The 27,609-nt window shown below is 43.2% G+C and overlaps 2 protein-coding genes across 3 annotated transcripts in view; one reads left to right on the top strand and one right to left on the bottom strand.

The window, feature by feature from the left end:
- The first annotated feature begins 7,507 nt into the window (after nucleotides 1-7,507).
- Nucleotides 7,508-9,767, top strand: rpe (ribulose-5-phosphate-3-epimerase). Its single transcript, XM_035651565.2, has 6 exons — nucleotides 7,508-7,682; nucleotides 8,075-8,154; nucleotides 8,249-8,388; nucleotides 8,504-8,638; nucleotides 8,937-9,023; nucleotides 9,112-9,767. Exons 1-6 carry the CDS (start codon nucleotides 7,561-7,563, stop codon nucleotides 9,232-9,234), a joined length of 687 nt encoding a protein of 228 aa, XP_035507458.1. The 5' UTR covers nucleotides 7,508-7,560; the 3' UTR covers nucleotides 9,235-9,767.
- Nucleotides 9,768-15,584: 5,817 nt separating this feature from the next.
- Nucleotides 15,585-27,609, bottom strand: part of igsf3 (immunoglobulin superfamily, member 3) — a 66,582-nt gene continuing 54,557 nt past the window's right edge. For both annotated transcript variants that reach the window (XM_035651563.2, XM_035651564.2), the window contains 3 exons: nucleotides 23,206-23,616; nucleotides 20,562-21,008; nucleotides 15,585-20,009 (listed from right to left, as the gene is read on the bottom strand). In XM_035651563.2, the coding sequence (XP_035507456.2) occupies nucleotides 19,759-20,009; nucleotides 20,562-21,008; nucleotides 23,206-23,616 (1,109 nt within the window). In that variant the 3' untranslated portion in view covers nucleotides 15,585-19,758. The remainder of the gene's footprint in view (nucleotides 20,010-20,561; nucleotides 21,009-23,205; nucleotides 23,617-27,609) is intronic.

The following is a 27,609-nucleotide window of genomic DNA, read 5'->3' on the forward strand; positions in this document are numbered from 1 at the left end:
ATACAAGCTCACATATGTTATATATTTGTTAGAAAAAACAATTGTACCGACACAAGCTGTTCCCAAAAAAAGAAAAAGTTAAATCTCAGAGTTACATGGTTACTCACATAATCAAATGAGTTACCCACACGACTGGTTACTTCACTCACGGGAAATCCACCCGAATGAACTGCTAACAGCTTTCGCCCTCAACTGCTCGACCTTACGTAACCCAATCAGGGAACACCCTGTCGCTCCTTGAAAAACAACGCTGATTTGTTACATAGCTAAAACTTCACGGCTGGGTGGATCTTCTCCAAAGCTGCCAGCGTTTCTCAGATAGTTTCTGCATTAGTAAGAAAAAGATTTGTTAAGGCTCGCGTGGATTTTTTTTGAGAGCTCCCAATGCGTGCCTCCATTCCTGTTGATGGAGCAGCTCATGAAATCTGTTGGCAGAGGGCCCACTGATCATTGCTCGCTAATTGTGAGGCATACTTTCCCTCTCTCTCTCTCTCTCTCTCTCTCTCTCTCTCTCTCTCTAAATGCCATTCAATGTTTCCTGGCGAAGAAGATAATACACACACCCCTTCCTCTGTGGAGTTGTTCTCCAGTCTTCTTCACTCAGACTTCAGGAAACCAAACGTGTTGCTCCATTAATCTCCATATCCTATTTATTTGCTTTTCATGGACAGTAGTAACTAAATACTGTACAGTACTATTTTATGGGTTAGTGCATGTGCACTCAATATCCTGGCGTGGATCTGTACAGAGTGTTTCCAGTCTCACTCCTCTCATCTGATGAGCAGAACCGTATAGCAGCAGAGTCCATTATTTGCTGCTATACTGTACATACTGGCTATCTGCCAGGCCCCTCTGGTAAGCCACTCAAAGAGGCCAGCGCTATAGCCAAAGCCTGAAGCGTTCCCATGCCATACAAAAAACACATCAGTAGAGTCAATATTTGCCTTCTATGCTGCCAGCCAGCAGCAGGAAAGGCAGAATAAAAGAAGAGCAAATACCTCAAAGGACATCGTATGAGGCTAAATGAAATCACTTTTGCAGGGACGTCAATGAAGTGCTCTCAAAGGTCTGCGTCTCGAGGGGGCCGTAGCACATCACACTGCTGCTCTCACTTCCGACCATCCTCTGTGTGAGGTTAATTGGACAGTGGGACAACACTTTGTCAGGATGTGTATGTTGGAATAGTTCACAAAGGCTTTTTTTTTTTCTAAGGCAATGAGCAATTTCCCCTGTTAACAAAACTCCCATGTTTCACTGCCAAGAATGAAGAGAGTGTGGAGATTAAGAGAAATCCATGGTGTGATATTCTTGACCGCCTCCATAAATTTGTTGTTTAGTGGATTTCAAGAGTTGTTATTATTTAAAAGCCGTGCGCCTCTGTCTGCTGTCAGTTTTTAATTTAATAAACAGCAGGGGTTAGCGCAATAGCCCGGTTTGCCTTTTTTTCTTTTTTTTCTTCATTTCACCCTTTCTCTTCAAAGGAAATCTATATGAGATTTCATGAAAGGTTATGAAAAACAAGGGTGAATCTGAAAAGAAAGACGCTGCTCTTTTATTTCTAAAAAAAACACTGATATGTCGCATTGATGACCGAGGTGCATTGTGGTTAGATGCATCACATATACCAAGACATCTGATGAGTCATTTGCCCATAACATACGAGAACAGACAACCAAATAAGATGAGGGTGAGTTACATTATCATCAACTGTATAAGCTCAATTATTTAATTTCACCTGGTAGTCGATGTGTGAAAAGTTCAAAAAAGCTGTTAGATCCTGAGCACAATGCAAAACAACAAACCATTTGTGTGATCTCCTCAGTGTTTTACATTTGAGCCGATAACATCTCGAAGTGTAAATGTTGTTGTATAGTTCGTAGTCCATATGCACGTGTCTCCATCTGCGTTACTTCTCTGCAGTGTCCTGCAGTCGTAATCCCTAAACGACTCTTCAGCTGAGGCCAAGGATTTTGGAAAAATGTGTTGATACGGCTTGACTCTTTAGCACTCTGCACAGTGGGTCCAACAGCTGTTGGAAACACCAGATGGGGTGAAGGTTCATACTCCTACTTGGATCACGCAATACTAACGTTTTGTACAGACTTTTTTTTCCCCAGAACAAATTTATTTTCTCCAAACGAGATGGACCCGCGGTGCCAAAGAGTTTGCTACATGATGTTTTTTTCCCCCCCTCACAGCAGAGAAATGCTCAGCAGCAAGATTATCATGAGTCACAGTTCAGCCTGAATATGAATACAGACCAGGCAGCTCTCTGAAGCAGTGGAAATATGTCTTCTCACTTTCAGATTTGTTGCCAAAATTGCTTTTGCATTGCAAGACTTAACATAATTGTATGTGTATCATATGTATGCGTTTGAATGGGTTAAAAAAAGAGAGCAAAAAAGGAATTCATTATTGCCCAGGGATATTATTTGAGCTTAAAATGGGGTAGAGTTGAAAGCTAGGTACAATAACATAGCACAAAGCATGATATACCAAATAGAGGATTATACCAGTTTTGAATAAGAATGAATAAATATCAAAAAATACAATACGTAATATATAAATAAATCTCAGTCTGTCTGATCCCAGGGCTCAGTTTTATTAGAAATGGATTTCCTGTCTTCATAAAAAAATGCAATCCACAATCTTCAAATATTAAAGATTAAATCAGATGGATTACATTTCTTTTTTACGGAGTCTGGAGATAAGGTTTCCTCAAATAAACCCACTCAGTGGGCTTCAGGTCTTAAATCATAAAACCCCCCAAATATATATACTTATATATATACATATACATATACATATATATATGTATATATATATATATATATATATATATATATATATATACTAAATTTGGATCTTTATTGTTTTATAACCCCATCCTGTCTTGCCAATTTCCAGCCCTTTGAAGTGACACTTTGTCCACCATAAAACACTAAGTTATGACTCTTGGAAGGGTCCACTTCTTCCCAGAGGGCACAGGCAATTACTGTTAAATGTTGGCCACTACTGCTATGAAGTGTGCTGTGGTCAGGGCAGTTAAATTGAGGTCACATCAAAGAATACCATGAGAACCATGACATATATTAATTTTAATGCTGTTTAAATAACTAACATGAAGCTGATTAGGCTGGTGCCACTTGCAGATTTGCCCACGTAGGAATATTAAAGCACCACTCTATTGATTTCTGACTTATTTACTTATATACTTATAATGTTCTGACATAAGATCCAAAATGCACAAAAAGAAGAAAAAAATGCAGTTGCAGTCGCAACCAAAGGTCAAGCAGAACAAACAAAGACTACAGCTTTACTTTTCCTGGTTCCAGAGTTTCAGTTTTATGTGGTTAATGATTTCAGACGATGGGTCTTTGTGGCTAATGCGTTTTCCTGTGAGTGCATCATTGTAATGAAAAGACTCTCTATTCCATTCAGCCAGTTCCAAGCCAGGCCTTGGAAAGTAAAATCTTGTTTCAAATATATCAAATCCACTGTTGTCTCGCATTTTCTTCTGGCTTGCCTCCCTTACCTACCAGCCTGAGTGGATCACTTTTTCATCTGCCTATAAAGTTACAGTTTACAGGATATAAAGCCCTGCCATGTTTGTTTAATCCTCCATGTATACAGACCATCAAATACTCACCTGTTTCCCCATTGAGCATCCATGGTGAAGGTCAACAAACATGCTCCTTGTGACCCAGGCAGGAAAAGAAACTCGACTCACGGAGGGAGGTAGCACCCATCCCACCCTTTCCTTTCCCCCCCAAGGACCCCGACCACGGTGACATAAAGCCCAGGAAGGGAGAGGCTATGAGGACACGTTCCGAGTCCGACCATCACAAGAAGCCGGTTTATCGCTATCTGTTTGCTCAGGAGGCCGGAGTCAGTTGCAGGCAGGAAGCAGGAGGAAGGTTCCAATCAAGATAATACATGAAGAGTTTGGAGTTGAACCAAGTTCTTAATAATCAACAACTGCACAGGAAAAAAGAAAAAAAACCCACAGAAGCACTGTCTCCGTTCCTGTTCCTGTCTTCTATTACAGAGGTTAAGGGTCATAAGAACCCAACTTATCAAAGTTTATAGCTCATATACTGCCGAACACAAGTGTACACATCTTGAAGATCACTTAACTCACACAGTAATAATTTCCTATATGAAATCAACAAACCATTTCCCCTGCAGATTAGCAATTGTAATACGGGATGTTCTTTTTAGCGATCCGATTTTCCAGAAGGTTCCTAATTGCAAATGAGCTGGCTATTGATTAACCGGATAATTACTTCATAGTTGGCAAATGATGCAGTTCAAAAAGCCGTTAAACAAGTTCAAACATGTTTAATACACACTGTGTAGCACTTGATTAGTCAAAAGTCTAAATCTAAACCTCCTGGAAAACAAATGTAAGTGCTGATGAAGTCAGATTCCAAATTAGTGCAGAGTACATGACCTGCTGTGGCAGTTCAACAACTTGAAACTCCTAAAATGGCTGCAAATAATACTGTATATATATACTGTGTGTACATGTGTGTGTGTGTGTGTGTGTGTATTTGTTATATACAAACATATATATACACACATATATATATATGAAATTGAACACTTACTAATTTAGTAGACCGGGAATGGAATTGATTAAGCTTCAACTTTTATCAGCATCAGCTCGCAAGTGTCCCAAAGTGTGGATGAAGAGACATTTTTTAATTGTCTCCACAGATGACTGAGATGCAGGAACGCGTGTAACGAGAAATCTTTTATCCACAAGCTCATTAGGATCGCACAGCGCCAACTGCATTTTCACAAGCCGTGAAGAAGTAGAGAAAATGTGAAGTGTACACACGCACACACACTTTTAATTCTCGATCGTCCGAGTAAATTCTAAAAGTTCTGCCAGGAAAATCTGTGACAGTGACTCGCCCACTGTCACTTCAGTGCAAAGTAAATACGATGGTATTACAAAAAAAGGCAACTAACAGTTAAAGGTTGGTATATAAATAATTAAAACATAACAGAGCTATGCATTTTTAAAGGGGATGATATGTATATGTTGTTATAACATATGCTTAGGGAAAATCCCTCTTATTCTCTTTCTGTACACGTCAGTGTCGTCAGGAAACCGTGTGACTATATTTGACAGCACAGTGTTGGTATAAGTTATTCTGGAGTGTGTTTAAACTGAGAATATTTCAAAAATGAGCTATAGAGAACAGCTTGATAGCGTCTTAAAAACGAATGCAAGTCACATTCCTGTGAGCTGTTCCTCCTCTACTAAACCAAAGGAAGGTGTCTTTAATGGGGACCTCTGGTAAACAGAAGCCCGGGCTCCACTGAAATAATGGCTGCTGCGTTTTAAGCTGTTTACAGTAAAGGTGATAAATGTGTCTTGGTGTCAACTGCATGAAAACGAATGAGCCCCTATTAAAGACGGAACACAATCAGACTGGGCAATGCATCAGTCCAGTGGAAGCAGACTGTAGCCACACTTAAATCTCCATCTCGCTCAAAGTATTGACCCAATAGCTAACCCATTAGCGAGGGAGCTGCAGTGAATCTTCTTTCAACCCTGCTCTCAGGAATCAGAGACACTTTCAGAGAGGTACCATGAGGGACTGTTGAATAGACAGACGTATAAAACTTGCCGGTCCACAAAAGCGACTGTCAAAGCCTGAAGCTTTTTTACCACCTTCCCGAGAGGCTCGTGAGGCCCCAGTTCTCTGCGACGCCAACTTACTCTGCTTCAACCCCACTCAAGAATTGCATATATCATATCGTCCCGTGTGCCTTGCCACGGGTGTTTCCATCATTTGCCGCAGTAATGGAAGACGTGGTGCAAAACTCATAAATGCCAGATTCTGTTTGGCCAATCTGGGTATATGAGTGAGGCTCTTTGTGGGGCCGAGCCTCCGCAGAGTGCTGCAGAGAGGCAATTTAAATCCCCATGCCTTCTGCTCCTTATAAATCACAGCAACTTGCACACTTTACAGAGTGGAATGTGTCCGAAGTGCTGACAAACAAATCAGAGAGAGAAGAATAGTAATAGTAAATGTGTAGTAAAGGTGCGTGAAACGTTATCTCTCTGAAGAGTATTAATGGCTCTAAACTCTTAGAGATAAAGTACCATAACATATAAATCATGCAGATATGCAGAGACATCTGGGTCTGATTAAAAATTGCATATTTCATTAGGTGCCATCCACACAACCTTGAGTCAACTAACCGTAAATATGAAATCATACAAATGTAATCTGAGTACTCGGAAAAAAAATATTCCACCTAGTTGACAACCTACTTTGTTGTTTTGTCTGTTTTATCATTTCTTAATTTTTAAGTTGGTTAAAGGTAACATATGGTAAGTTTGCCACAAGTCATTTTTTTTTACCCACATGTCTGTTTTTTTCTTTAGGGGAATAGATTAATCACGGGTCTTTGGCAATAACCCTGCAGACTAACCTGTCTTCCGCCAAGATCGAGCCAACTGCTTTAATCAATAAACACTATTTTTTACCTCTAAAGCCAATACAACTTTATATAGTTGCAGCCCGTTTCCTCACATACCATCTGTGAAAAGAATAAAAGAGTTTTCCCCTGAGGCCATTTAACTGTCTAACATATAGTATATTTTCAAATAATTGCATCAAAGAATGATGGAGACAGATGGAGAGAGGTGGTTGACGAGAAAGCGTCGGTGAAATCTTAGCGAGGCATTAAAGCACGAAATCAACGGCCCAGTGCAGAGAGAAACTAGATGCAGAAAGGAAGTTTCAACAGATCTGACAGTCGTGTCTACATCATTTAGTGAACTGTGTCCAACATGACCTCTCAATTTAACACACTATGCCAATTACAAAACTGCATCATATCTCACCCAAGTGTCTTATTGCGGAAAATAACCCAGGAGAGATTCAGCATTTTTTTTAGGGTGTTATCTTTTATAATTTCACAGAAAGGGCCTTTTTCATTACTATTTTTACGAGAAGTGCAGTTTTCCAGGAATATTTTGCAACCAATTAGTGTAAGAAATAATTTTTCACCGTTTTTGCGTCACAGAGAGACGAGCTGACATGAGACTTTGTTGCAGTAATCCTCTCCTCCATCAACCACCAGCCCCTCAAAGTAAATCTGTATAATGTCCATGTCCATGACCTATATGAGCCACGCGCCATCTAGTGTCGACACGTGAGCACTGTCTTATTTGGAAGGCGGAAGTGTGACTCCAAAACATGAGGACAAGAGAGTGATCAAGCTATCCACTGATACCTAGTGTGTTACCGAGCGGCTGCTTTCAAAATAAAACCGTTGCAATTGTTGACATCCTGTTTCACTGCCTTCATTTATATATTTTTGTTTCATCAGCTGCTATTACAGATCACACCAAACAACCGCCACATGAAATTATTTTTTTTTTTGTAAATGTTAAATGACCGTTTTTTTGACTTTTTGTGGCTTTTTGTGGATTTTACTTTGAAGGTCATCGGCAGGATGTTGTAATTCATAACAGAGCTAACTTGACCTGCTGTTAGCCGCCTGTCTGCCTGGCCGCCTGCAGACAGTAGCAGCATGGCGTACAGTGCGAAGATCGGTCCGTCCATCCTGAGCAGCGACCTGTCCCGTCTGGGCAGCGAGTGTGTGCGGATGATGGAGTGCGGGGCAGATTACCTGCACCTCGACGTCATGGACGGGTCAGTTTGTCACTTGCCCAGTTAGCTAGGAGAAACTAGCATGCTAGCGACTAGCAAGGGTCCGGGAAGTTCAGCGCGCGACAGAGCTAAAGTTGGCTAACGTCAACAAGCTACGTTAGCCTGCCAGTGGTTAAGCTGGGGGGGGCAGATGTTTAAGTAACTGTTTTTTTCTCTGGCTTAAGTGTGTCATAGGAAGACGCTTTTCCGAACTTCAACTTGTCAAACATCACACCAAGTCCTCACGGACTCATTCCTTCTGCCTGCGGATTTAGATGGTCGTGTCTTCCGCTGCACTCATGCAAGGCGTCATTTTGTGCAACTGTTTGGAGGAAATGTCACAACAGTTGCTTGATAAATGTGTCGGGTTTTTTTGTTGTTGCTTCCGTTTAAAGGCATTTCGTCCCCAATATCACATTTGGCCATCCCATGGTGGAGTGCCTCAGGAAGTCAGTGGGCCAAGACCCCTTCTTTGGTGAGGAAATCCAAAACAGCCTTTACCTTATTATCCCATTTGAATTGAATCATGTTGCAGCAGCAGCAGCACTGTGACAGTGTTCACGTTGCAGACATGCACATGATGGTGTCCCGGCCGGAGCAGTGGGTGAAGCCCATGGCTGCAGCAGGAGCCAACCAGTACACGTTCCACCTCGAGGCCTCCACCAACCCCGGGAACCTCATCAAGGAGATCAGGGAGAGCGGCATGAAGGTGAGACACCGCTCTGCCCTGCACGAGGATAAGATTTAAACCCCACCGCCTGTAATATGAAGAATAATGTCACTTATGTAGAGAATTTAAATGTACTATGGACGCTTTGTGGTAGGTGGGTTTGGCCATAAAACCCGGCACAACGGTCGAAGAGCTGGCGCCCTGGGCCAACCACATCGACATGGCTCTGGTCATGACTGTTGAACCTGGCTTTGGAGGACAGAAGTTCATGGAGGACATGATGCCCAAGGTATGGACAAACTGCTGGTAGAGGGGAAACAAAAGTTAGCGGGAACCTTAACCAGAACCCAGACTAGACGTCAAAAGCTTACAATAATAGTCTTTTTAATAGTCTTATGAAACTTTGAGCAAAGCAAGCAGTCAATGCTTCCTTCTCCCTCTTGCAGAGAGTCTCTCTTTTTCAAATAAGTGGAGAAGTTAGTTAGGTGCTGTACGCTGGGTCTCTTTGCAGTCCTACTAATATCTGAAAATTGTGTTGCAGACATGGTGTTTGGTAGGTTCTGATCTCTTTGTGCTCTGTGACCCAGGTGAGCTGGCTGCGGAGTCAGTTCCCCTCGCTCGACATTGAAGTAGACGGAGGGGTCGGCCCTGACTCCATTCACAAGTGTGCAGAGGTATTGAATAGACACATTACAGCCTATTCATCACGTTTTTTCTTTTTGAGGTTCTCCTTCATTGTGTGTATTCTCATGTCTGCTTCAGGCTGGAGCCAACATGATAGTGTCGGGCAGCGCCGTGGTCGGCAGCGAAGACCCTCGTTCCGTCATCGCCCTTCTGCGCACCGTGGTGGCCGAAGCCATCCAGAAACGCTCGCTGGACCGCTGAGGTGTCCTCTGTGGGGAGATCCCCCCCATGCGGACGCTCTGGCTGCCTGTCCAAGCCACATACCACAGCAGCCAGTGGAACAGACTCAATACGGACATTTCTGAGGGTAAATGTGGGGGGTCCCGGTCAGAGCAGGGGGGCATATGTGCAGGCGTGAGCTGATGGGGCCAAAATCAAATCACTTTGGTTCACGTGACGCTGCGTCGTGCCTCTACAAAACTATCACTCTCTGAACGGTCTAGTGAAAGGATGCCTCATCATTTCGATACGGGAGCTGAGGTTTGCGCTGATTTCACATCTGTAAAAAACATTCCTGAAATCTTGTTCTGATTGACACTGTACGTTTTAAGCATAGATTATGACTTTCATCTGAAATCACGTTTCATACATCATGAAAAACTGTTGTGCTCTTTCGCTGTTTTGTTGAAACGGACCATTCACAAAGATCTTGCTGTGCTATTGAACAAAGATGTTGTACCCTATTAAAAAAATCTTTTGAGATTTGGTTTTGCAGATTAAAAAGACTCAAGTGACATGTGGATTACCGGCAGTTTGACTTGGAATGTGTCTGTTGAGAAACTCAACAAGACAAAATGTATTTTTAGAATTACACAGACATTATTTCTCTTCAGGTTGTTTCCGGCTACTGCTGGTTCTGACTGGATGTGGTCGGATGATTATCTACTGATATGATATATTCCTGATAATGTAATCTAGTGTAAGGTTAATAAAAAGGTATGTAATATTTAGTGAGAAACAACAAACTGCCTAATTTTTTCTTTAAGTTATTCATTAAATTTCATGTTGTGCATCTATAAGCAGAAAAGACCCGAGATTACAGTAAACATGAATAATCTGCATGTAAACTCACCAAGCACTTTTATAAGGAGCCACCGTACCAATGCCGAGTCGTTCCTCCCATGTCAAATCTTTGTGGCGTGGATTCAAAAAGCCGTTGGAAACGTTCCTGTGAGATTCTGCTCCGTGTTGACACGACTGCGTCACAGCACTTCTGCGGATTTGTCATCTGCACATTCACGCTGTGAATCTCCCTTTCTGCCACGTCTCGGAGGTTTTCTGTTGGATTTAGATGAGGTGACTGCGGCAGCCGCTGAATTTCACTGAACTCGGTGTGAGACGACTTTTGCTTTGTGACATGGTGCATTATTAAGCTGGAAGTGGCCTTTAGAAGATGGCAAATTGTGGCAAGAGGCAACAACACGATTGGCTGGTATAATATAAGTCTGTGAAGAAAACGTTGCCCACACGTGACACCACCATCAGAAGCAGCCTGGTAGTGTCGACACGAGGCAGGCTGGGTTCATGGATTCATGCTGTTGACTTTAAATTTGGATCGTACCATCTGGGTGCCAAATCCAGATTCATCAGACCATATTACGTTGTTTTTTTCTCCCCCCGTCGTCCGTAGTCCATCTGCCTCATGGTTCGATGTGTCGCACCTTCTGAGAAGCTTTTCACAGTCGTTAAGAAGTTGTTTACCACAACATCGGAGGTACATCCATCCAAATTAAATACAAATAAGTAATACAGCAATTCATCATCTACAGCAATTATCAATTTTACTTTTAAGACAACTCATAATTCACTGATGCTCCAATGCTTTTACTGGTTAACCAGTAACCTTAGCGTACTATGGGCTTGCTACTTTAAGTGAAGGAGCTGAATTCTGCTTCCAACGCTTCTAAACCATATGCTGCATGACATCACAGTTTCCTCTTTCATACACTAGATGGCGAATTTGGACAAAAACCCCCAAGTAGGAAGGGGTCCTGTCAGAGTAAGAAATCATGTAATGCAATTGTAAGCATATATTATTAATTTGTAAGCATGGACAAATATCCTACACAGCTCTAGATTTTAGAGACATAGCGGTTTAATTTATAATGCATCCAGCGTGCACGGCTTGAGCTGCTCCACTAACAGCACAGCAGAGAGTTGGCTGCCAACTCGAGTGCTACTGCAGAGCAGCAGTTCTCTGCTCAGAAAATGTGTTTTCCTAAAATAATTAAAACTCAAGTGACCTGTTTCGTATATGTGCGCAATCCCACCGCTGTTTTTTCTATATGTTGGCCCCTTTTGTCACAAACTTTTTTACTACCAAAACGATTTGCATCAAACATTCATAAAGTTGTGTTATTAGGGAAAGTGAATCTCGCGCCTCTGAGCGTTCAGTTGGAACAGGGAGAACTGCAGGTTTTTTCCGTGCTGGGTTTACGTTTAAAGGAGAACTATACGTAATCCTGCGTTCACTGAGTCAGACTGGGCCGTGGAGCCATCTTCCCGGGGACACCCAGGAAGACTAAAGACATGTCTGCAGTGTCTCTCATCTTTTTGTCCGCTGACAGATTTCCTCGTGTCGATGAGAATCACCCATGACATACTTCAAACCGCAAGCAGCTCGCTCTCAATAATGCAGCGCATGTCTCGGAGGCAATTCACAGGCCGCTGAAATATTGATGGCCGAAATCTGTATTTTCATTACAATGTGACATATAGTGGCAGGGAGTGTCATGATTTTTGATCATTGTATACGTGTACATATGTGCGTTGATAAGTGCATGTGGAGAGTGAGTTTGTGTTTGATGCATCCATTCCTGTGACTTATCTCACTTCTAATAGATGACGACGGGCATTTTGTCTTTCCCGCGTCACCGCCTCCTCGCACTGACGGACACAAATCGGCATGTGCGAGGTCACCAGCAAGGTCACATGCTCCACACTCCTTAAAGTCTTGTCGCCAGTCTCATTATCAGGTAATCGACAATTGCTTCTCTCTCCACATTATCTTGCAGCTTTTGCACACCATTTGTTGATTTGTTGAAAAAAACCAACAATACGGAGGATGCTTGAACCCACACACACACGTATGTACCTCATATGCTGGGCCCCAACTCATACATCAAAGTCACATGAGACACTTTGATGCCATGACAACCACATCTACTGGTACTGTCATCTGTTACTGTTAAAAACAGTAATAGATGGGGGGGTTGGTGGTGGCATGGATACAGCAAGGATGGCCAGAGATCAGTCAGGAATCGTGTGTCAGTGAATCACCAGTTAGAGAAAGAGAAGATACTGAAAAGTCCAGAAACTATTTTACACCAACATTTGAGTCAGACAGCCGTCATGTAGAACTTTAAAGCGCTTGCCTTGAGGGGAATGTCTGAGTCCCTGGCAGAGTTGTGTGCAGACCTCAGCAGAGTACCACAGTGCGTACAACCGCCGCACAAGTAAAGGTGGATCACCACACAGTGGGTCCCACCAGAGGCCATCTTCATAAACCACAGGGGCTCGTTCTCACCCGCACGAACACACACCACCGCCGGGAGCAGCTGCACCCCGATGGAATCGGTGTAAAATCCGCGTCTACAATTTTTTTTACACCAGGGCCTCAGTGAGCACCATGATACCAGTACCCTTAACCATATTCACGATCACGAGAGATGAATCACCGGATAAGGAACCATGCTGTCAAATATTCATTGGGCCCGTCCAAAGATACTGTTTGAAGTAGCTGTGCCAGGGGAACGTGTGGTTTTTTTTTTTTTTTACATTTTGTCTTTCTTTCTTTTCCTCCTCCTCTTGCACTCTCTGCTGCCATTTATATTGTTCCATTTATTCCCTGCCGCATTGTCTTTGCTTTCATGATTCACCCTTCCCCATCTCTGGAATCGTTATATAGTAGAATTATATCTTTCCGCTTCTCTCCCCATCTTCAGCACTAAAAGCACATTAGTGAACTCGCTCTGCCTGCTCCTTTGCTCATTCATAATTACTCGGCATCCCACAGGAGAACAACATGCACATCGCTGATTAGCTCGCTGTTGTTACCACACTTACTTATGCATAAAGGCCTCATCTGATTGAGTCTGTATCGTCTTATTAACAATTAAAAAACAACTTGTTTGGAATAACATTACAAAAGGTCTCTTTGCTCTTCCCTGCAGCAAGGTGGTTGATTGCACTGTATGGAGATTGCGACGAAATTTTTGCTCATGCATCCACAGCGCCCAGAGAATTAATCATTTACGAATATAAACGTGGACCCAGTACAAGCTTTGTGGCTTTAATTTAAAGTATTACTAGTAGCGTAAGCTCAAAAACACAACTGTGCCACAACTGCTCATAGAAACTACGTTTTAAACTGCTGCAGATAGTTAAAAGTCTTAAATGATTTGACCACTCTCAATATTAGCTTTAACAGGAAAGGTCGTAACGAAATGGCCTTGGCTAAAATTTCTTGAAGGATCAATAAACCGATCAGTTATTAAAAGTTCAATTATATTCTCAATAAAACAAATAAAAAACAAAGCAAAAGCCTGCAACAATTAATTAGCTTCGCGTCATAATCTGCAATTTTTGCAAGGGCCCCAGAGACGAGGAAGTCTTAATGCAGAGGTCCCGGGGGGAAGTAGAAACCTTAGCATTAGTTTACGCTGTCTCTCACAGAGCCAGAGGAAGTACATAAAACGATTTCAGTGCCAATCAATTATGAATGAGATGAGAATATTTCAACGTGTGTTTGTAAATGTGTGCATGTTTTTAATTCATTATAGATGATGTGGGACCGTCGGTGTTTCTGTTTGTTTGGATTTGAGGACGTGTGCGTTTTGAGGTGCACGTGGATCAAGTGATTTTCAAAGATAATCATCAGCAAATTCTTTTTTTTCCCCAGATAAACCGCTTCAACCAAACAGGCCCCTCGCGCAACTATTGATTCCCTTTCTCTCTCCAGCAGAATTTACCACTCTGTCCGAGAGATTACTCCCTGCTGCTGATGATGCATCAACAGCAATTTGTAGCGCCATATTCTGCAGTTATCTGTTCTCCTCCCACCTGTTATTGCTCACCCCTGCATTTGAAACCTTTGAGAGGAAAAAAAAAAACAGCGCTCCACTTTGAAATGTGAATGTTACAATTTGTGTATTAACGGGACTTTTCGCTGTTCTCACTGACTCACACTTACTCACTCACATCACTTAGTGATGTAAGTGTGCGTGACAAAGGTGAGGGCAACAGCAATCTGTGCACAGGCCTCAGCAGACCTGTCACACTCTACAAGCTGTTAATTTGTAGCTCTGCCCACCTTTTTATCTTCCCTTCTAAGAACTGAACAACCTGTTCAGCTTATATATTGAGCATTGTATACAAGCAGGTATTCCTTTTGCAATTCACACTTGTATGTTATTGATCTGAACCGACCTTTGTGTATTTTTCTCTCCGTCCTTGTTACGATACATCCGAGCTCGCCACGATTAGAAGCGGGACAAGACATGTCTTTTAATTCTCTTCGCTGCTTCCTCTCACGCTGGTATTAAATCATAGCCTATTTGCCCGACAGGTCTGGATTCTGCTGTACCTACGTATGTTCTGCCTGCCTACTGTATGTGTGCCCTCAGATGTCTGCATCCTCAGTGAGCAGACTACGGATTTGTGAGTGTTACTTAGCTTTATGCAAAACAGATCTTTTCTCACAGGGTGTGCACTTGACAAAATGGAAGCAGAATTAAAAAATCAGGGACAAAGTGGGACAGGGAGGAAGTGCTCGAAGCGGGAGGATTCTGTTGTTTTTGAATCCTGTAAAGTTGTGTTGGCGCTGGCTGACAGTGACATCGCAGCAGTATCGGTTTGATTGTCAAACCGATACTGATACTGAAACCGATGAAGATCTTGCAGAGGAACATGCACAAATCCAGAAAACGATCTAATAGAAAGAAAAAAACTAATTCTGATTTTTCTTGCAGTGAGTCACCGTGATTTATGGAGTTTGTTCTTGGCTTCATTGAGTATGTGTGAATCAATATGAGTTAATATGGATTCATGGAGAAGGAGTTATAGAGAGAAGTTTATGAATGGCGTGGACTTGTGGACGACTGCAGTTCACTGCCTGCCAGAGAGGGACAGAGTGAGCGAGTCCATCTGTATTGGTTATGAGTTATGAACGGTGACATGAGATTTGCCGAGGCTGTCAGAAAAGTGGCTGGTTAACTTGCAGCATGCCCTCGAAGCATCATTTATCCTCTTGCTGACCCCATCCTTCTTTCTCCTTTACTCGCAAAGACACAGAGTGGGGGGAACATGCAGTGTAAATAAACCCTTGCGTCGTCGAGGGGCTCAGAGGTCAAAATTCCATGCTGACTCAACAAGACCCTCGTGGCTGCGGGGCATTGATCTTGACTTTATGATGAAAGAAGATATAGATGTTTGGGACGGGAGCTGGTGGTATGTTGGTATATCATGGCTGTTGGATCACTATATGTATGTTTTAACAATCCATCTCCAATCACATGCATAGCGCATAATATGATTTAAAAGAAAACAGGAAGTTGCACCGAATGTATTTTATTGCAATAAACTGACAATAGCAAAGTGCCTTTTTAATGTTCACGATGGCAACTATTGGATTAAATAACAAAAGAAAATGAAAATAAAACAAACCATGGCCATATAAAAATACATCACTGAAAATAAAGCATCACTGGCTGAACTGAAAACATCACCACAAACTATTTTACACCTAAATCTGGAGCCAGCACACAGCCAAAACATGCAGCCCTCGGAACGCAGCTACAACACTGTCAGAATGTCCGGAGGAATCCTGGGAGGCAGCGATGAATGGTTTTAATGTTATTGTTATTACAAAAAAAACAACAACCATGAAGTGTGTGCAGCTCAAACGATGGCGGCAAGTCTACAAAGATGAAATGGGTTTAATTTTGAGTGAATGAAGACTGGAATTATGTAATTTATACGGTGAAGCTGCGGCACAATGTACCCAATTACCTCGAGGATTGTGCCTCACAAAAAACTCAGCAAAACTTGCTTTTAAGCATTTACTGCCGATGCAAATGCAAGATTTGCCTCCATTATGGTCAAATCACACGAGCTCCATCAATTATTCCTGGAGATACTATTGGGCCTGAAATGAAACAGAATGGCTTTCCTGCTGTTCATACATTATATATATATATATAAATATAGATGTATGCACTTCTGACTTGCACCAGCATCACATCAAATAGCAACAGGGGGTTAAAGACTGTTTGTATTGGTAAAAGAGAAGGTAGTTCACACACTGAATATTGCAATTTAATGATGCGACATTTCAAACCACCAAGGTCTTTGTTAGGCAAACACCATGGTTAACCCCCACTCCACAGCCCGTCCACTACTGTGCGCTGCCACTGCCAAAGGGCTTGCTGCTCCCTCACTGCGAGGGGCGGGCAGCCACCGCTCAACTAAATCCCGTCCGCCTGCTGTACCGGTTCCTCAAAGGTGGAACGAGCTCGCCATTGACAACAGGGCAGCAGAATCCCTGCAATGTTTCCGTAGCAGACTGAAAAAACAACCTGTTCAGACTGCACCCTAGTCCTTGAATAAAAAAATACTAATACAAAATAAATAATCTGAAATGGAGCACTTGAAGCTGTTTTTGCCCGTTTAGTAAATGTTAATTTACTCTCACGATTCTTTCACTTTCTGGGAAATATCTTCACGGTTGAATGCACTCGTAAGTCGCTTTGGACAAAACGTTTTGTAACGTAAGGGAAGAAGTGGATTTACTTTATATACAAATGCAGATGCAGAAAACAAACCGACTATTTACAAATGTATCTTTCTCATGCACAATTACAACATTGTGCATATTTCTATTGTTGTATATTTGTCAAAAATACACCCAGTTTTAGGAAAATAGTGGGTAATGTTTTTGTTCATAGCAGGTTTTCGTATCAGGTGTTTTCTCCTAATTGTAATTGGACTTTTCAAACCTTTCTTTTCCCACATGGGGGTGGGACCTTTCTAGTTGAAATGTTGCCTCATCAACTACTTGGGAGCTTGCAATATTCAGTGTGGACTATCTTTTTCCCCATTGTATGATGCTTTTGTCCGGCACCTTATACCTAACTGATGCCGTGTGCAAACTGACCAAACTTATGAATTCACATCAGTGGCTCTTTTATGAAAAAAAGAAAAGAAAAGGAAACACGTGGTTATGAATGATTAGACAGGCAGGTAAATGATGGGCCTTTTCTTTTACATCGATCGATTTAGTTGTAGCTGAATTCGCTGCACATTCGTGACATTTCTGACTCCCCCGACTAAACAGTCCCAGCTCTTCTCCACTTGGCAACGGTCTGGTCTACTTGTAATGGACCGACTTCCTTGAAAAACGGCGACGCACGTTGAAATAGCAGAACTCGTGGCTTGTGTCAGTATCGGCTACGTACTTTTTGGATTTTTATGGCATAAATCGGTTTAATGAAGTGCTGCATGAAAGCAAGGCTTTAAAAAAGAACACCACAATCTCCACAACACCCATTCTTGTCATAGATTACTTCATAGGTTCAATGGGCATCATTGGCAGTCGGGGGGGGGGGGGGGGGGGGGGGCTTTGTGTTGGCTCGGGGGAGAGGGGGTTGGGCACTGCTCTGTCACACAAACACAATGCTCAAAGAGTTCAAAGTTTACAAAACATCAAAATTCCTCCTGCAATACTCATGCAATATACATGTTTGACACAATTGAGACAACAATGTCAATTCTTTTCTTCCAAGAGTGTTCATGTCCAGTCTGGCAGTGAAAGGGTTTCGGCCCGGGTCAGGTAAAGGATTCCTCACGTCCCCGGGCCGTTGCATTCCAGGGGAAAGTGACTGATTTTCAACCCTTCTGCCTTTTGTCAGGGGGAACTGAAGGGACGCACCTTCAGCTAGAATCCATGATTAGAAGACGACGTGGTAACAGTTCAGTTTCGGTGGACTCGGATCAAACATCCTACGCAGGTGTTACATCACATTTCACTAAATAAATGCGACTCAAGCAAAAAAAAAAAGCATTAAGTGAATCCATTTTGTGACTTGTCTGTTCAACTACTGTACATGTAAAGCCACAGTTAAATTCCATTATAGATATAGATATACAGTGTTTTGACACTGACCAAACTCAACAATCTGGTGTGAAATGCTACAGACTGCAATGCGCAGGACAAATCTAGCATTTCTACATCTACCACATTGCCAACACACAAGGCTATTGACATAATCTGCTTGGTGCAGTTGCCTGGCAACACAAGCAGCACGTTTTTAGAGAATTTCAAAGCAAAAAGAAAAAAATCTTACAAAGCTCTGCAAAGTAGTATAAAACAATAAATAGAAAAATCTTTAAAATAAACACAAAAGACAATTTGTTTCCTTATAGTGTGCAGAGTACATTTTTAGAGTGTTTTCACTACACATCTACACATTAGTAATCTGAAGTGTGGCTCTTAACAGATCTTTAAACTTATATGCATCTTTTGAGCTTCTGATATCTTCTGAAGATGGGACAGCAGAGTGGTCATACTGGGCAACTTAAAGAAATGTGCAAGAATTCAATTTCAGTCATTGACCCCCGCTGTGCAATTTATGAAGGACAATTCAACTGATTTAACATGGGTGTAGAATCGCCCTTTTTGCCCACAAGGCCCATAAACCCACAGCAGGCGGTAAACAGACATATTCACAATCTGCCTCGGAGCCAATCAGCTTTCTCTCCACACTTTAAAACTTCAAATACTGGCTGCAGAGGACAGCGTGGAAAAAAGGAGGACATGGTACTGGAAAAAATCCCATGTGTTGAAGAACGTATATCCTCAGCAGGAGAGAGCTGTTCATTTATTCTCCATCATTTCTGACCTCCCTCCCTCGCTTTCTCTCGCCGTTCCCTTTTGGGAGAGGAGGAGGATAGAAGAGAAGAGCGGAGCAGTCTCTCGCTAAGGCCAGAGTGTCTGGCAGTGTTTAAGTGGCGCACCAGGACCTGTTTCTGTCTGCCAAGGCAAATTCATTGTGGAGGCAGGTGGGCCAACACACATACACACATCCTCACTTCGGACACAGACTTGTGTGTCCTTGCCTTTGTCTCTATGCAGGCTGGAAACCAAGTCATCAGCTACGAAGTCAGGGGGCACAGAGCATCACTATGGCAACCAACATAGTGGGCCAGGCTGTGGCCTCACTTGGATCAGCGCGGAGACTTTTTTTTTTTTGGCATCCGCTCAGTGCCAGAGTCCATTATAGAGTTCCCTCTCTTAAATCTTCTTCCCGGATTGGCCGGCGATCTCATTTGCGCAGTTTTCTTCTCTTTTGAAAAATAGACACATATTCAGAGTAATAAAAATCAAAATGCAGCTATGAGATTAAGTTTTGCAGAAAAAAAAATAAATAAAAGAGAGAGAGAGAGGCTTGTGATACTCTCTTGTCCTTCAATTTGCACTCATACAATTAATTGTGCTAACATGGCACACTCACTCTAGTCCACACACCCACACGCACCCAGAGACACACAGTTGTTAACATAAAACAGGCAGCAATCAGGGAAGGAATCTTTAAACTGATCAACTGATTGACTAATTCAACAACGCAGTGAACGACAGTAAGGTCTGAAGGTGGAGTCCGTTTTGCTCCCTGGCATTGTGTTGGCTGGATCCGCAGTGAGTGCGGGACAGTACGGAGGGGGCACCCTCGCTTAGTCAACGGAGCCGGGGTGCAGGCTGAGTGCAGGTGGGTCCAAACAGGTGGGAGAGTAGCTGAGGTGGGGTTCTTTAATCCACAGGAGGGGGGCGCCGTTTTTGCCTTCCTGGCTCTTGCTGTTGCTGCGGCTCTTGTAGCGCACGAGCAGCAGGGCGATGAGCAGGATCCCGAAGATGGGGAAGGGGTAAAAGAAGACAAAGTAGAAGAGGGACTCGTTGGAGCACACCACGGACTGGAGGCTGGACACTGCGGAGAAAAAAACCAAAAACAAATTACGCAAATGTTTTTTGAAAAGCCCTCCTTGGTTTAGTCCTAAAGAAAATGATCACAGAAAAAATGATAATGACTGAATTCTGTATCTTATGGCTCTTTGTGGGGAAAATGCAGTTTTTTACAGATACATCTTATTGTTGACACAGGTGAACAAATCTATTTGAATTCTTCAGATCCCTGCACTGCAATTACTGACTGTGCCTTAATGCTGAACAGTGGGTGGCCATCGCTGGCTCTGCTTTTAACTGTGGTTTCCATCTTGAAAATAAATATAGTGACTCGGGAAGCCTGATCATCCGAGGCAGGGGTGACATGAAGAGCATCTGAGAGCACTATTAATATTCTCTTGTTAAATGTGCTTTCAAGTGGACATATCAGGATTGGGCAACACGACAGAATATAGTTTAAGACCAAACATTCAAGGGAGCGGCAGTAAAATTAACTCATATCCTGCTATCTGAAGTCTTAAATCGCCAGAATAATATAAGAAGACATTCAGGGAGCTCAAAAGATTTAGGGATTTACCTTGTTGCAGTACATTGACGATAGTGAACCCAGAGTTGTTGGTGGCCAGTCGGTACCATGCATTGCGGGGGTTGAGCAGCCACTCCTCTACGTGGCAGTAGTATCGGCCTGCATCTGTTGGCCGGGCCCCTTGAATGGTCAGGCTGTACTGGTCGGACGCCATCCTCTCAAACTGCAGGCGGGAATTAGGCCCGGCCTCCTCTCTAGGGCTGCAGTTTCCATTTCCAAAAACGGCATCGTGGCCAATGGAGAACACGCACTCCCGCTCCCTTTCCTCCTGAACCGGCTGGTCCTCGCTGTCCTCGTCCTCGGCGTGCTCCACGTACCACGACACGGAGAAGCGGGAGTCTCGGGACGACTGGAAAGGAATGCTACAGCCCAGTCGGATTGAACCGGACTCTTCCACCGTCACGTTTGACTCCAACTCCTCGACCTGCAGTCGAATCTCTGTAGAGACCCAGGAATATAAGAAAGGGGGGGGCGGGGGTATAGACACATACGATATTTGTTAGAGCACAAGCAACAAAATTCCCTCAAAGTAACATTACTGCTTTTTGATAATTCATTGATTGATCATCTCTATAAACCTTAATCTGGAGAGACACTTTCTCTATGCGCAGCTAAAATGGATTCACTGGCTTCACCAGTCTGGCAGTTTTTCCAAGTGTGTGGATAATACAAATATATATAATATATTTACACTAAATTTCAACACACGTGAAGGATATGACATGTTTGCAAAGTTAGATAGCACCAGGTACAGAGAGAGAGGGAACCGTTAAGCAACTCTATCACCTCTCACTTAAGTGACAGAGACATTGCTATGACGGCAAGAAATCAAAAGATATATCAGTCTAAATAATGGTCTCATATGCGTTGATCACCAGTGGAAGTGGAAGAGTTGAGATGACTCATTTCCTGTTAGAATCCACGCTACACTCTGCCAGGGCGTAAAATAAATATTTCACGGATGCATTGCCTGCTACAGTTACACCAAACAGTGTTTACACATGTCGACGGCCGGCCTTATGAGGGACAACATCAGAGCTTTAACTTGTCTTCTGAATGCGACATCTGTGACGTGGCCCAATTTTTCCCCTCAGGGAATCAATGAATTATTGAAGATACCGATTTTGATTTTCTGGAGAAGATCTGTGATTGGCCGACGCCGCTTCCAGTGAGCAGTGATCGGCCCGAAAAGTCCTGACCGGAGCGTTCTTAATTTTAGGTTGTCAGCTTGGCCTCTGTGAAATTGTGCTGGGTAGTTTTCTGACATGTCACAGACAAAACATATGGTCAGAACATTTTTGATCAAATAACTTTTAGTTGCAGCATAAATTAAGTTCATTTAAGACCACAAAACACTGAATGTGATGATTCGCACACAGACACAAAACTTTCCCACTGTGCAGAAGAAGGACAGAGGTAAATAGCTCCCACAGTGCTGCCCAAAGCTATCACCAATCTTTGAGCTTTCCAGCAAGGTTAGGTCCTACCCGAGGGCTAGTGTGTCTGTCTGCATAGGTATGTGGCAGCCCTTCAGGGCTGACCCAGTTCCGCTGCAGTTTAAAAAAAAAAAAGAGCAGTAAAGACCTGGCTTGCTTGGGCTCCTCTCGCACAGTTTGGAACAGTCCTCTTTAGAGCAAAATAAAATGAGAAGCAGGAAGGACAGCAGGAGAGCAGAAAAAAGACACGAGCTGGCACACACGTCCCCTCATCATACCTCTCGGCATTCAGATTTCTGGATGACTTCCAAGGTGAATGCATTTTTTTAGCACCTTAATGAATATGCATGATGTTTTTACCACAAATTCTTCTTTTTCTTATGGACAGATCATTAAAAGTTCAAATCTATATAGTTATGGATAATATACTCTACCTTCCTGATTGCTTAATAAAAACCAAGGCCCCTGGTAAGTTTCCATAAAACAACTTTTAGAATCAAAGTTAAAACCACGGAATGACAGAAATGCCTTATACAAAATGTCTAATATACAGTATTGACCTTCCTTACTTATTCTGTATATATATATTTTTAAAGCCTTCATTACTTCACTATCTACATAAAATACAGACATTTTCCTTGCCTTACTGGCTCATGACCAGATTTGAATCCTTGCATTCCAGTTGGACAGACGCCATGTCGAGGATTTCATTCTGCATTAATAAACAGGACACCTGGCAGAAGAACAGTGCTCTCGGAGATGTCTGAAAAAGGTCACCTTCAGGTTGTGTGTGGAATAGTGCCATACAAAAAAAATCTATTTATAATAACAGGGACTTGTCAAGGATGGATGGGATGGATGATTATTTGTTTGTCAAGGAGAGAAGGCGATACGAGATTGAGTGTACTTGAGATAACCGTCCTAATATGGGATTTCAGGGTCTGTCTGGCAATAGGTACACCATGGTTTGGGAAGTTTTTAAGTACTGGACATGAGGATCAGGTTCCTTATCTGAGCCAGGCTGTGCCCTCTGGCATGACTTCAACCCATTTTTTTTTGCCACCTGAGCTTTGGCCCAGGACATGTGAAAGGTCATCAGAGCGAGACGGACTTGAGGCCTTTCCGCAGAGCATCGTGTGAAAGGCAAAGTCAGATGAAAGCAAATAAATCAATAAGCGTTTTGTTTAAAAGAGACTCACCTGGCTGTCTGACCAGAACCTTCGTGAACCCCGAGGGCTCCCGGGAGAGTCGATACCAGGTTCCATCTGGGTCACTCAGCCACTCCTCCACCAGGCAGTAGTACGTCCCAGAGTCGCTGCTCTCAGCCCTGTTCAGCGTCAGCACATAGGAGCGGGATGACAGCCTCTCGGCCTGCACACGACGCCGCAGCCTCTCCTCCTCTGCGTAGGCGCCATACTCAAAGGCCCCCGAGCGTTCAATTCTCAACAGGAGCTCGTCAGCTTCTGACCCTGTCGCGCGCCTCACGTACCACAGCACAGCATGCTGGGAGTCCTGGCTGGTCTGGGAGGTGATGGAGCAATTGATCCTGACACGGCTGTCCTCCGGGTACACCTGAGACTGGTTGTTCTTTTGCACTCGGAGCTTACTTTCTGTAAAGAGTTAAAGGAGAGGGGGGGTTCGGGTTGGAAGGAGAAAGAGCAGCAAGTCATTCCTTTGGGTGCAGGGAAACGGGATCACTGGTGACAGGTACACAATGCAATTTCTGTTTTGCGACAGACGACCTGTTGCTGAGTTTATTTCTGTTGGCAGCAGGGCAGAAAAGGATAGTGGTGAGTGGGTGGGTACAGCAGGTGACACAGAGAAAGAAAAATGAGGGAAAGGAGATGGAAATGTCAGGCAAATCAAAGCAGAGGGGATTGTAGGTTTGCCGGTGTTAAGGTAGAAATGTAAGATAAGGTACAGAGGAGACAAGGGTAAAGGAGGAGTGTGTTATTAGGTAAGATACAAGACAAAAGAAGGGCAGGAGGTTTGTCAGTCTGCCTGAAAGAGCAGGAAGGAGACAAAGAGAAGGAATGCATTTGTCGAGCAAGGACAGGAAGAGAGCAGATAGGAAAGTGGGGAGATGATAGAGAGGTGCGACAGAGATGTCAGGGAGGAAGTGAGGCTGCACTGAGGGCTGTGACAGGATGGTTACAGTGACATTGGTTGTGAGGAGGATTAGCTGCAGGTACATCAGGTGTGACCGTGACCAGAGCCCTGCTGTCAAATGTTTGGGGGAAGGATTATTACAGTAGAGAGCATGTAGAAAACAGGCATGCACACACACACACACACATGCACACATGCACGCACGCACGCACGCACGCACGCACGCACGCACGCACGCACGCACGCACGCACGCACGCACGCACGCACGCACACAGCCACCCGGGTATAAAAACCATAGTATTCTCAAGCTTAACTCTCGAGAGCAACAGAGTTTCTGTGCCGTAAGACCTTCTGTGCATCACAATGGACATTTTTAAGACAAAAACTAGGACACTTCATCTTGAGATCTTAAAATAAAATTATTATTTATTGTAAATTTGTTGTCTCAGACAGTCATGATTACAGGGGTATTTGCCTACACTCAAACAAATACCATGCATCTTGGATAAATGCTGCATAGTTCCGTGCACATGTTGATTTTTGAATGTGCAATTTCTCGCCCATTTTCACTGGTCGGCTACAACCACCTAAACCATGACGATCTGATTGGTAGCACTTGTGTTGGCACATGGAGAGTAATCCAAGAGTTATTTGTTGGCTAGGCACAATTTATTTTCCGTTTAGAAACCCTTCAAACGCAATTTCTTTTGTTATTTATAGTACATAAATTACTGAAAAACATAGGTCAAACATGTTTGACCCTTATTAAACTTAGTTATTACGTTTCGCATCGGTGCAAAAACTCTGGTGTTGTAGCGGTACAAAAACAATAACCAACCCCAATCAGGAAAACACATTTGTAATAAAGTTTTTGATAATGTATTTGTTTTTTGTTCACTACACCATATCAAACGCTCACTCTCCTATGTGTCTCTTGCATTCTTAAACAGCCCTCTGCATCTCCAATTTCACCCTTCCAGCTCAAGCTCGGCTCTGGTATGACTGACTGACTGATTGACTGCCTAGGGTCACAGCCATCTGCCCAGAAAATCTCACCCCTCTCCACAGATTGGCGAGCGTGCTCAAATGATCGCTTTTTTTTTTTAGAGATTCCGCACATTTGCATCATGCAGAGACAACGGTATGTAAATATTTGGTCGCGTTCAAAAGAGATGGCACATGGCATCGCCATGTAGACCACCGTGTTGTTCAATGGCATTTCAAGCTACCATCTCAAATTAGTCATCATCGTTGCCTCAGTACCCACTGGAGACTTGGTAGGAAGCCTGACAATCCCCTCCCATCCGGAATTACTGCCGAGCCCTGCGGAATCCTGGCAATCATTTCTTTTTCAGGAGAATTACCTCCGAACCTCCTGAAGTGGAACCATGCAGGATTGGATTGGCACAGGACAAAGCAGTTCTCTGCCGCTCCCATTTGAAGTTTGAATATGCAGCCAGGAGAAGAAACTGGGGGCTGAAAGCCTGTTGCCATACATGAGGGTTTACAGAAATGCTTTTTCAAAGCTAAAATAGGCTAATTGTTCATGCCTTATTAGCATCCCGAGCTATTACAAGTTATACCAAACCGAGCACTCACTCAAGCAGAGAAAGGGGGACAAATAAAGTGAAGGATGAAATGACCAGAAAGGTAAAAGAGAAACAACAAGGACAGATGAATGCCGTCTTTTTTTTGTGCGTCTCCAAACAACTTTAACCGCTCTGCTCCCCCCAGAATCCTCTTGCCGAGAAATGTCTCCCGAAGAAAAGAGCGACTTCACAGAGCAGCCTGTCACATCCCCTGACACGTGTCCAGTTCCGCAATGCTGAGGCAAGTATCAGTAAACAGGCTGAAAATTGTCTACGACGTATGTACAGTGCATGCAGTGCTATTATAAATGTCGAATTGATTCATTACGTCGTGAAATAAGAAGACAGATCAATTGCACATTCGTCAACAAGGCCGCTCATCGTGTATGTGCAGTTTCCTAAACAGAGAGAGTCGTTCTGTTTGAAGGCTGTCAAGGCTGTCAATGCCTATTTTTAGTTGCAATCACATTTTCTTTGCTACTGTATTTCTTAAACGAGGCTCAAGGGTGTATCTAAAGCCACATCCATTATTGGAAACATGTTCTCACTGCTCTGCATTAGTTCATGTGCCAGTCACACCTGATCCTAGGCCAGAATTACAGTGCAAGTTTCCTCTTAGCCCCGGGGGGATGAGGAACCTTCCGCCTCCGGGCCATATGTGTGATCTGACCCATGAGACAAACATATACAAAAAAAACCCAAAACAACTCAAAAAATATAGAAAAGGGGGGAAAAAAATCCCATGACAGCAATTATTTATTTTCCGTGGTAAAAGAGAATATCAAATGGGACAGTATCGTGTCCTTGAGGGTGGTCCCTTCTGGAAGTATTCGAGTCAATGTGAGGCTTGTCAAGAGGAGGGAAGAGCAGTATTGTTGTGCACATTGATCTATTGATTGATGATGTCTCTTATTCCACAAGCTGTTAAGTTTTTTAAAACATGCACAAAAAGTAGGATGTCCAGCTGCTCTGGACCAAATGTCTATTTCTGTCATTCAAGAGGTGCTTCAGGGTGCAGTGTGAGTGTTGGTGATGCCCGTTGATGGTTTTGTTGTGTGTGTGTGTGTGTGTGTGTGTGTGTGTGTGTGTGTGTGTGTTGAAAAATGCCCAGTGATTGTTGCTCCAAACCAATTTCTGTGAAGGGTGACTAACTGTAGCTAGTTACAGATAAGTGTGCTTGTCAAGCTGCCATTGACTCGGCTTCCATTGTTGAGATTGGGTGTTATGCATTAATAGACACATGCACAGTGTGGAAACTGTACTTGCGCGTTAGAAAAAAAAATCAATTATCTGCATCTCTGCTTGCCTATTTGTAAAAGCCACACCATGACACTGTTATAGACCATTATTTTACTCCTTTCTAGTCTGCTTGGAGTCCGCATGCGTTGGTGCCCTTGGAGCATAGCGGCCACTGAGACATATATTCACCCTCCGATGACCAAATTGACATCACGCAGACCTAAGCATACCTCCCTGTACTGAACGGATGCAGAAATAATAACACTAGCCTAAGACTTCACCCACTCATCGTATCATATCTTACAACAGCAGGCATGATTGAATGTAGTGTAATTAAAAAAAGCTTGAATTCCTCTGCGGAATGTGTTAAAAAAAACATATCGTATTGGGCAGAACAGCACTCTGGGCTCCAATGGAGGTACTTGTGTTTCAGCAGTTTGCTGGGCATGTAGGCCACTGTCATTACAGTACACACAAACACACATAAAACTGCACCGCGCAGTCACTAATTGGCTCATTGAACCCTTGTCTCACCCGTTTCCCATGTGTGCAGTTTGTCTGTTTAATAGCTGCGGGAGATTGCAGAGTTGAGACAAAGCTGTCTTTATTCCTTTTTTATTTATCAGCAGAGGTAAGTACACAAAGGCTGCAAACAGCTCGGTTTT

This window comes from Scophthalmus maximus, chromosome 14 (genome assembly GCF_022379125.1).
Source record: "Scophthalmus maximus strain ysfricsl-2021 chromosome 14, ASM2237912v1, whole genome shotgun sequence".
Classification (NCBI taxonomy): Eukaryota; Metazoa; Chordata; class Actinopteri; order Pleuronectiformes; family Scophthalmidae; genus Scophthalmus; species Scophthalmus maximus.